This window comes from Erigeron canadensis, chromosome 1, assembly GCF_010389155.1.
Source record: "Erigeron canadensis isolate Cc75 chromosome 1, C_canadensis_v1, whole genome shotgun sequence".
In the NCBI taxonomy this organism is placed as follows: Eukaryota; Viridiplantae; Streptophyta; class Magnoliopsida; order Asterales; family Asteraceae; genus Erigeron; species Erigeron canadensis.
Genome location: NC_057761.1, coordinates 166,392 through 178,171, shown reverse-complemented (window position 1 = coordinate 178,171; position 11,780 = coordinate 166,392). Strand labels below are relative to the sequence as shown.

Genomic DNA, 11,780 nt, shown 5'->3' with positions numbered 1-11,780 from the left:
TGTCTGGTTCGAATGACCTTGGCTATGATGCCACTGTTGGTCCCTCGTCTCTTACTTGAACGAAATAACAATACTAAACTTTTTCTTCTTATTTCACAATGTAGGTTTACACATATATATAATTTTCCAACAGACACAAACGAACCATCATACCTCTTCACTAATCGGTATGAATATCTAACAGACACAACTATTCTAAACGACACGTCCCTTCACAACATAACTGCCTATAACCAAAAGTAACTTCCATTCGGTTGTAGACTTTATTATTGACACATTAGACCTCTAAACTTATATACGACATTTCTATGGATTGATAAATTAGTATCTCTACAGTGGACCTATTACTAGAGAGGTTGATTGATCTGGTCAAAATTAAGCAAACGAAAAGTGCCCGAGGACGAGGAGGATGAACGTGTTATCATATCAAAGATCAAGATAGATGGTGAGGAGTGAAGATTGAAGACAACTAACTTGATTCTGGATGAATCAGGAGGTACGTGATGTAGCATGGCTGTTAATCCATTATTGCTCAAAACAATATGTGTTAGTTTAATTAATTACTAGGGATCGATGGCAATTATTTGTGATAACTACTACTGTACGTTTGGTTGCTATTTATTCTCAATGACATCTATATATAGTGATCAACAAAATTAATTTGACATTTATTTATATATCACCTGATCGATCGATGGATCAATCTCCGTCTTAGTTTCTGTTTATTTCCTCCCTTCCTGATCAATCTCCGTCTTTATTGTTAGTAAGTACGTACGTATAGTACTTGTGAAATATGCTGTTCAATTAATTAATTAAGAATAAAAGTAGTGCAAGCGGATCAGGGAAGCAACAAATTAAATCAAATCACTGGGCCAACATACAAGTCCTTAATAGAAAGAAAAAACTGCATCTGTCAGTAGTCGGGCTGATTAATGAACCAAATAAACACTTTAAATTACTAGCTAGAAACTAAGCATGCAGTGTAGTGACTACTAGCTAGATTAACTAATCAATTAATGAATCTTAATTGGGAAATGATTCATACGTACACAAGCGTCGGGGCTGGCTAATTAATTAACTATAACGCGTAATTAGCAAGGTCTGCCATGGGTGCATGGGAGCACACCCGCATAGCGAGTGAGTCGACCAACAGCAGATCCATCCTTGGCTTGCACCATATGCCGTTTATGCTTCTGAGCAATAACCGAATGGTCACCCGACGCCACGAAGAAAGCCCCGTTAAGGAAAAGGTCATTCACCGTTCTCCATTTCCACTTCTTCCATATTTTCTTAGGAAAGTGATCCCGATGGGTCACCTATATATATACACGTCACAATTGATATAAAATTAATTCATTCTACCTACTAAATGTACGTACGTGTTGATTAATTAATTAATATCTACGTACGTACAATAAGTACGTACCTCTTTTGCATGGACGTTATCAGGAGCTCTAAATCGGTTGCCTTGGCTGATAATGGTAGGGTTCCGGCTCCCGCCGATGGCGTACATTTCCCATTTGTTGTAGTCGTTGTTAACCACATGAAAGAATCCCCAGCGGCACGCTGGCATCCGTTGCACCAACCCCTTGCCGAACCTGTTGAATGCGATCGTCACTTGCATTATCTCGTCTCCCCTGAAGTTATCGTTTGCCCCCAGCAGCATCACGTCGTTGTGATGGTTGAATTTGCAGTTGGAGATGGTGATAGCGGTGCTAGCCATGATGGCGTCAATCAGACCATCTGTGCAGTGATCCAGCGACACGTGATCCACCCACACCCTGCTGGAGCCAAATATAGAGATGCCATCCCCGTCACTAACGGTCCTTAATCCGTAATGACCCGGGGAGTCCCTTATCATTCCTCCACTCTTGGACACGATGTGGTGTATACGAATCCCATGAATTATGATGTTGTGAACAAACTGAATGGTGAGGCCCGCGCCGTATGCTATGTGAACTTCAACCCCTCTCCCGTCAATAGTCTTGTCATGATTCATTATAAGCTCTTGCTTGAGGGTGATCACCATAGACTTCTGGAAGATGATCCACAACGGTCTGTCTTGGATCACCCCATATCTCAGGGTTCCCTTTTTCGGGTTCAACATGTCATCATCCGAAACATCCGTGACCACATAGATACGACCACCCATCCCCCCTGTCGTGTGCTCTCCAAATCCACGTGCACATCTCCCCAAGGCTTGGCGGTTTTTTGCCCAGTTTCTATTATTGCACCTCCAACATCTGTCTATCGGGTTCGTAGCCATGCATCTACCTGCAGCAGCACGTCCTTTTAGCTTCCTCCGGGTCGAATTCCGCTTATTGGTAATTCCATCTAAAGACCTGCATGCATCCGCAAGAATTAAACATACATGCAATATTATCCATCATTATTAAAAATACTCACTCCTCAACTAGTTTGCTGAAATTGAGGATGGCCGACTCGGGGTTAGGATTGTATGCTTTGATGGCAGCCCTGGTGGCATTATGAGCACGTTCTTTTGTGAAGCTGTCTAAATGTACAATACCTATATTATTATCCGTCCCACCTAACATAGTCGTCGGGGCAGAAGCCAATAATAACAAGCCAAAAAGGGGAACCACTGGGGGAATCCAGCCACAGTGATTCACCTTCATGATTGTAGCAGCAGGATGATCATACGCAATAACTATCCTTGAAACAATTTCATATATATATGCAATTCAAAAACATATATATATATATATATATGCGGACTCCCAAAAATGTATCTCAACAGGAATTGAAAATATATCTGCCAACAGAAATGTACGGTCAAACTAATTTGCTTCTAAAATTAGATTTCTATTATCCAAGAATATTACAGCGTATATAGCTAGTACTGGTTTATATATGTGGTTTATACATATATAGTCTACAATAAATTCAAAGAGAAGGTAGGAAAAAACTTGTGATCAATAAATCGACTAATAAGTCGTTTCATGGCAGTTCCGTCTATCACGTTAGATGTATTACCACATCCCCCAAGGATTAGGCCCACTTTTTACAGGCCAGTGGAACCTTTATGCTCAAAATCCCGATTCAGGGTCCCAAATGAATTGCCTTATTCAAAAAAGGCCTCAAGAATCGAAGTTTATTTGATTTATAAAAAGAAGATCTCAATGAACTTCTATAACCCATTAATTTGTAAGGGCTTCAATGCAGACTTTGGTCCGATGGGGATAGCATTTCTCTCCTGCATGTCCACAAAACCATCCATTTTGGTTCTATATTTGTTCGAATAAAATGCTTACCCAATTCCATACGTCTAAGCAAAAAATCCTTTCTTCTTCCAACTTTTCGATCATAAAATTGGATCAGTAATTTGTTAATATAGATTTATATTAATATGAAACTAGAAGTATTCTTGTTATTGCTTCAACTCATATTCCCCAAAAAGTGGATGCCCCCCCCCCCCCCAAGGGTGCCCTAAAGTTCCGTACTTTTATTTATTGACAATATCTTCCGTTTTGTCCAAGCAGGATCTGAAGTATCCACCTTGTTGGGTAGAATGCCTTCCGCTGTGGGTTATCAACCTTCCCTTAGTACCGAAATGGGTTCTTTTATTAATTTGAATTTCATATTCATTTTTTTCCAAGAACAGGAAGTTTGACCCCCTTCGAATTTTGCATTTGTTAAACTCTACTACGGTGACGATACTGTAGGGGAGGTCTTGCGGAAAAATAGCTTGACGCCAGGATGATAAAAACTTCACACCTCCCATTCTTCATACTTTTTCAATATGAAAAAAATGCAAAAGAAAAAGGTCGTCTTATTCAAAACCCCAACTATGACATCCCTTCTCTTCCACTTCACACCTCGGAATGCGCCGTTATTATAAAGGCGTTTTGACATCTTTTTAACCCGAAACGGTTGGGGAGAGCAAAGGTTCCTTTTTTTGAGGTACTCTCGGGAACAGATCCAGTGGAGACGGAGTGGGGCCTGTAGCTCAGTGGATTAGAGCACATGGCTACGAACCAATTTTAAGGCTATGCCATCCTAAGGTGCTGCTAAATGGATGGATCTTATCAACGTCCATGAATGATAAATCATAGATCGAACCGTCAAATCGGAAAATTTCGTTCCAGAGAAGCCTATGTATGAACAAGGATTAATTTTACTTTCCCACCTAGCTACTTTAGGTTGGGGGGTAGGTCATGGTGGGGAAGTTCTAGATACTTTTCCCTGATCGTTACAAAGGGCGATGCTATGGAATCGAGCCTGTTCCTGGAGAAGAAAATCAATTTATTGCTTATGTAGCTTACTCATTAGACCTTTTTGAAGAAGGTCCTGTTACTAACATGTTTACTTCCATCGCTGGTAATGTATTTGGGTTCAAAGCCCTGTGTGCTCTACGTCTGGAAGATTTGCGAAACCCTACTGCGTATGTTAAAACTTTCCAAGGTCCGCCTCACGACATCCAAGTTGAGAAAGATAAATTGAACAAGTAAAATTATAAAGAACAAACAATAAAGAAAACACAAAAATATAGAGAGAATGGAGAGTTCTATTATTCATCTCATACAGAGGCTCAATATATAATACAATGCTTTTTATTCTCCATGAAATAGATCTTATAATATAATACAAATATCTCTCTAATTAATCTATTAAAGGACATGGACATCCATTCCATATTTATCTATAATACTCCCCCTTGGATGTCCATCAGTTAAATACATTATGTCTCGTTAAAACCTTACTAGATAAAACCCAATGGGACAAAATTCTAGTGAAGGGAAAAGAGTACATAATTCTTTTGATACGCTTGAGGATGTTGCCTCATTAAAAACCTTGACAGGAAAACCAAGTGGGACAAAGCCTTCTCAAAGGAAAAAAAGTGCAACGCGTATCTTCTCCCCCTTTTGATCACATTAATTAAAATACTTATCATTCCCAAATATATTTGATGTTTGGCATATTAAGTGTCTGAATAGAATAAATCTCTTTACTTCAGTGACAATTTCAACTCAACATTGTGATCATTATCTTGAAAGTCAAAAGGGGCATTAGAGTATCATTTGACCTCATAAGCATGACGTCATTTATCACTAAGATTTATAAACAAGTCAAACCTTGTCTTTTATTTCACATTTAATTATTCAATCATCATTGGACATTCTTTCAGAGTCCAATGATAATAAAATACATGAGACTTATATCATATTAATATCCGGGTATCTTTATAAGTTTCAAACATAATATTTTCTTTTCTCGAGAACTTTTCACACGTGTTTCAAGCATTCTAAATCATGAGACATGCTTCATTCATTTTATATCCCTCATGGAATCTCAATATCAAAGGAGCTCTATTTTTATACTCTAGACGCGAATAAATACTTTCTCATTTTCCTAGACTTTTAATTTAGTTGCTTCTATCATATAATTTCTGCACTTTCAAGAGTGCTTGAACTTCATGTCCCAAACTACCAGTGTCTTTTCATCTTGGCCAATCATTCATAACATATCAATTTATGTGCATGCATGCTTTCAAGATCCTCACCATTATACATACTCTTTGCGCTATCATATTCAATCAATCTCGACGTCGTTTTCATTTATTTTCGATTCCGTAAGTCTCGTTTTTTTATTTGGAATCGACTATTCTACCACTTTCAAATGTGCGTAGACTTATTAACAATTGGAGCATAAGCAACTTTTGGGTCAGTTAACATTGCTGGCAATTATATTTTCAATGAATTATCCCACAAACTATAAGCTTATATTTATTGGTGTGAGGATCTTTAATAATTCTATCTTACTTTCTTTAGCTGCTTTTCACTTTCCCTAATGTTGAGAACATCTCCCCCTAATGTTGGGAAAACTAAATCATGTCAATGAAAAACTTAAGCCATAAACAATATTCCAATGATGGCTTTATTGAATACGTACATCTCTTTCATGTTCCAACTCATACCCAAAACAACCATACTAATGTCTAGTGTAATCAGACAGTTTCAAACTGAATCAAAGCATGAGCTCACACACTTCCAAGGCACATTTGTTTTCCCAACACTATTTCCAACATTTTTTGAAGTCTCATCTTTGTGCATTATGGTGGAGCAACTTAATAATATATTGCACATTTAAAACTCTTATGAGACATATATGGTTTCTGACTATAAACCTATTTCAATGGCCAGGGGAACACTATTGGCATGATGTGAGTTCATACTATTGCATGTTGTAGATGCAGATTTGTGTGACAATAGCAACATAGTTTTGATTATCGTTTATGTTTTAGGAACTATTTTTGTAATCATTTAAATAAGAACTTTTGTTGGTATTTAATGATTAAGTTTGAACTTCAATATTATATTTGTTTATGTTTTGTTTTGTGTTTGTGTGTTATATATTGTTTTGCAGGTATAAGAACATAGAACCAAGGTTTATAAGTGTTGTAGAATACTTAAACGATGGTTGGATGTTATGTACGAGTCAAAAGGGATGACCCTTGTGTTGATGTCATCAGTACATAGGATTACCCTCGTGCCGACGTCAGCTAGAGGTCGATTGGTTAATTGTCATTTGGGCTTGATTACTTCGATTAAGGCCTAAGCCCACACGAACCAAAACCCTATTAGTATAAATACAAACCTAATCTACGAAATTAGGTGATTGATAGTGAACGAGATTATCATAAACTCACGAATTGAATATAAGTGTTGCTCGTGTGATCATCTACACGAACCAACATCTTGTGTGTCTCCTTAGGTTGGTTAATTGCTCATTAATCAGCAAAAGGCAATAGCAATCTTGTTATCTCAAGAGGATTCCGCACTCTTGACATAACAAATCACTTCTTATTATGATCCACGCAACCATATGAACCTACAAGTGGTATCAGAGCACTAAGGTTGATTACCAGAATGTGTAAGACCGTTCGATTTGCTATTGATTGAAAAATTAATACGAAATTCGTGATTTCGTGCGACCTCGTGCTTACGTCAGCACGAGGTGATCTTCGTGCTCAGAAGCGTGACATTGTGTGTCTTCATGTCGCGTGCTTCTCACGTGACCTCGTGTGTCTTCGTGTCACGTGCTCCTCGTGTGACTTCGTGTGTCCTTCTTGTCACATGATCCTTGTGTGACTTCGTGCCACGCGAACTACATCGTTATTTCGTTTGATTTTATCATAAAAAGATTTGAAATGACTACCATACCAGCTGCTGCAAATTCTCTAAATGCCTTACTAATCAGTCAGATAATCATGCACGATCATGAAGTTGGTCGTGGGAACACACCTCCAAAGCTGTTCCGTATGGAAAACTATTGGATGTGGAAAAGATGATTTGAAGATTACATTCGCCTAACTGATATTGATATGTGGGTTGTGATAACTCAAGGTTTTGATTGGCCTACTTATGAGAAGAATGGAGTAATCGGTAGATATACATATATCGATATGCCGATTGAAGAAAGGAAGAGGTATGCTGTTGAGGGAAAGGCTTTATTTACTCTTACTATGGCCTTACCTCAGGAAAGGTGATATGTTCTCTCATACTTTTACTCTTTGTGCTATGTTTATGATTATGAGTAGCTAGATAATTCATCATCCACTGAGATGAAGTAATACATTGACTATGGTTGCATATTTTTAATCCAAGTTGATTTTATTAGCGTTATGTTGTGATCTTAATGAATCGTTTTTCTTGTTCTATATTATCGTGCTTGTTGGTGATTCTTACATGCTTTGTCGATTGTGTCGGAAGTATATAAGTTTGATTTCAATTATTTTTCTATGAGTAATTGGTGCTAGTTCATGGAGTGATAGTAAACGACATAGTAGTTATAGGAAACGATTGGTTAATTGGAGTTAATAGTTGATGGTGTCACATTAATTTCAAGTAGACATGATTGTTAATACTTAACCAAAACAAATTAATTAATTGGGGTAAATCTTATTAAACGTTGGTGGTGCCAATTTTTTAGGATTGAACTAGTTAGTTAATGGGTTTGAATAGAGTTATAAGCTTGTCGGCCACCAAGTGAGTTTCTTTGTTCGAGTCTAGGTTATCTTGTCAACATATTTGGATTGGGTCTTAATTTAAATGCAACCGGAGTTAGTGTATCACGGAGTCGAAAGTGGATGATCCTCTCATCTTATTTGATATAAGACAATTCTCTTTTCGATAAATTATTAGGAATTTCTAACTCTTTCAATCAACTAACTTTTTAATATAAAAATCAAGATGACGTGGTGTCTTTAAAACCAAAATCTTTTTAACTACTTAAAACTCGCTAGCTCTTTGTAGTCTCCGTGGAACGAACCTTTACTTGCTTTAATCTATATTGCATACGGACTGGTCCACTGCCCGATTGTGTGTGGTACTCGATTCAGAGTATTTTTAAGGATTTTAATATAACTAGATTTTCACACATGAAAAGGTACACTTGTTCAAAAAGTACTCTACTTCAAAGGACTTATGGGATGCCTTCGAAAGATATTGTGAGGGTGATGCAACTGTAACACCCGTCATTTAAAAACCTGGATTTTCAAAAAACTTGCGCCTAACGGCGTTTAATAATAGCGGAAAAGGATCACATATAAATCTGCACATCCGTAACCGGATGAAACTTTTGAAAACATTTGGTGTTACTAAATGAATCATCGAAATAATAAAAGAAAATCCAAGTGTTGGCACCAATATATATGCCAAGCATTATTACATAGTCTTTAATCATAATATCATAAATGAAGTGACCAAACAAAAGGCTAAGGGTAGTTTAAGCATAAAGAACGTAAATGCTATCGTCTTTAATGTCTCTACCCATCCTCACCAAGCTATCCTTTCTCTAGCTCCAAACTCATCTAATCTGATGGCACAACATTTTCAAAAGAGTAAGTGTTAGCTAATAAATTAGCTAAGTAAGGATAACATATTTGAAAACATTTGCCGATTAGATATATTAACAAAATCATATCATCGTTATATGTTAATATCACATGAGCATCATAAACATCATAAACATAAGAAACATCATGAACATCATAAACATCATAAACATAAGAAACATCATGAACATCATAAGCATCATATAGCATAACACATTAGGAACATCATAATCTTAAGTGTGCCTATCATCATAAAGCTTTACTTTTCATCTTTCTTTACTTTCTTTATTTCTTTACTTTTCTTTTGCCTAGACGTAGGCTATGTGACATAAGCCACACATGCTTAGGGATGTGGGGTTGTGTGTAGGCGGTCATAGACCATACATGGAGTCCTCACACCCGACATGATGGGTAACCAATAAGGGGTCCATCGACGTCGTTAAGGAAAGACAAAGTCATTTCCAACTGATTAAACCGTTTGTGCCTTTACGCATTGGTGGTTAGTTACTCCACCCAGAATAAACAAACATAACTATGCCACAAGGAGCAACTCAAGTGACCACATACGCACTTGTTTTACAACTAGCACGGGTTAAGCTTAACACAACTTTACATATGCTCGAGACTTCATCATTACATTAGTTTAGGCTACACTTTCACCTAAGTTAATCACATATCATCTTTACTTTAGGGCCCTTAACGTGCACGTGAACATGGCAATCCTAATCAAAGGACTAGTGACTAGGTGATCAAGCAACACGTTAAATCTTATCATAAACATATCATCACTTCATGATCATATAACATAATCATAACATCATTTCATAATCACCTATCATACTCATGTCATCATTACATATTCACTTTACATAAGCATATCATTACATTATGATCATTTAGCTTAAGCATAACATCGTATCATGATCACATAACATAAACATGGCATCATATCTTATTCACATTTCATAAGCATATCATCATTCCATGATATGAGAACTTACCTTATGCCTTTGCAACCTGCATATACATGTCATTCATCATAGAAAGGTAAGCATCATATCCCATATCAACCTCCCATAATCCCCTTTACTTTACTTTCAATCATACATAAATGTTTGGAAGGTTTTACTTATGAAAACGTATTTTGTTGTACCACCAGGTGACAAAAGATGTTATCTTACCTCGGTACAACTTACCAACCAGTTAAGAGTATCTTAGAGTGATTGCTAAGTGCTCCCGACTACCTATAATCATTGAATGGCATAATGAGCTATCAATTACCTGCTACTTATGTTCATGACTCAAGACTAGATGCCTATAAACATGACCCATGACAAGACTTGATGCATCGGAGGTTCGTTTAATACTTTAGAGCTTACATAACCTGAAGGAACTCGACATTCCCTCACTAAATGAACCATTCAGGAAACTTGACATCATAATCATATTTTGAAAGCATTACTATTAGAAATTAGACTCTCTCACAATTCCGTGGATAACTTATTTGTCAAAAACGGAGTTACGGTTCAAAAGTTATGTCCATTTAAAAATGTTAACAAAATCAATCCCTAACAGGAGTTACGAATATTTGTAACGGGAGTTACGAGCCTAACGGGGGTTAGGAAAATTTGTAACGGGAGTTAAAGTGGAGGTGTTATCACAGTTACCCAGCTAACGGGAGTTACAAAATCGTAACGGGAGTTACGACGACCGGACGTGAAAAACAACTCCAAAACCTAACCAAACACATTCCAAACGACTTTAACAAATCTCCAAGTCTTATGAACCTCAAATACACTTAAAATAAAACCCATTTGACACCTCCAAAACACCCATTGATCCATGAATCATATACCAACCTTATACAATCGATTTAAAACCCGTAATGACCTAAAATCGATTATAAACGTAATTGAATCCAACCCAAACCCTAAGACCAGGAATAATTGATTCATATGATCACAAATCAAAGGGAAAATATCCATATTACCTGTAGATGATCAAGAGGATCCATAATCTTAACAAAACTTGCCCGAAACGGAAGAATTCGGAAGCGATTTTCTTTGAAGGAGGGAAGGGGGCGGCTTGAGGGTTTTCTCACACACGTATCATCTGGAGAATGACAATTAGGGATGCCTAATTGCCACTTAACCCCTGGCCATCATCTCCTAAAGTTTCATCTTAGGTCCCTCGACTTCTAAACGTTACTTTCTTAGCATAACTTTCCTATCGAGAGTCTTTACAATCTAACAAGAACTTAACTTTCATACTTTACTTTTAATTACTTTCATTAACTCATATTAGTCATTTAATATTAAACAAATAAGCATTTAATCACATAATCCCATATAGGGCACATAAACTTAACGAAACTTAACATTGACTAACGGAAGGTCAAATAAACAAACTTAAAAAGTTTGGGATGTTAAAGCAACTTTGAAGAAAAATCGTATCAAACTTCTGAAACGCCAATATGAAGTCTTCAATGGACTGAAAGGAGAATCTCTTGATGAGATTATTACTCGATTCAGTCATTTGACCACTGAGTTGTCATATTTTGAGGTTGTCTATCCTCAAACTGAGTTAGTTGATAAGTTTCGGGACTCACTACCTAAAACATGGACTGATTATGTTCATCATCTACAAGATGATAAGGAATATAGTTCGTGGGATTTTGAAATGGTAGTATCCAAACTTAAGAACAGAGATATGAAGAGAAGAATTAAGGATACTCACTCAAATTTTCTCAAGATCCGTCTCTATATCATGCCAATTATGTTCATTTGGCAAGTACTAGCTCAGGGAATAATGCATTTCTAAGTGGTGCTGAAGCTACACCAATAGTAGATGTAGAAGGTCTTGCTGGATATGTTGCTTATGACAATACAATTTCGAATGTCAAGAGCAATGCACAATCCTTCCATTT

The 11,780-nt window shown here is 36.9% G+C and overlaps 1 protein-coding gene across 1 annotated transcript; it reads right to left on the bottom strand.

Moving 5' to 3' along the window:
• Nucleotides 1-1,091: 1,091 nt before the first annotated feature.
• Nucleotides 1,092-2,636, bottom strand: LOC122611147 (pectate lyase-like). The gene is made up of 3 exons (XM_043784126.1): nucleotides 2,407-2,636; nucleotides 1,427-2,342; nucleotides 1,092-1,316 (listed from the first exon to the last, which is right to left on the bottom strand). The coding sequence occupies exons 1-3, from the start codon at nucleotides 2,634-2,636 to the stop codon at nucleotides 1,092-1,094; spliced, it is 1,371 nt and encodes a 456-aa protein (XP_043640061.1).
• Nucleotides 2,637-11,780: the final 9,144 nt, after the last annotated feature.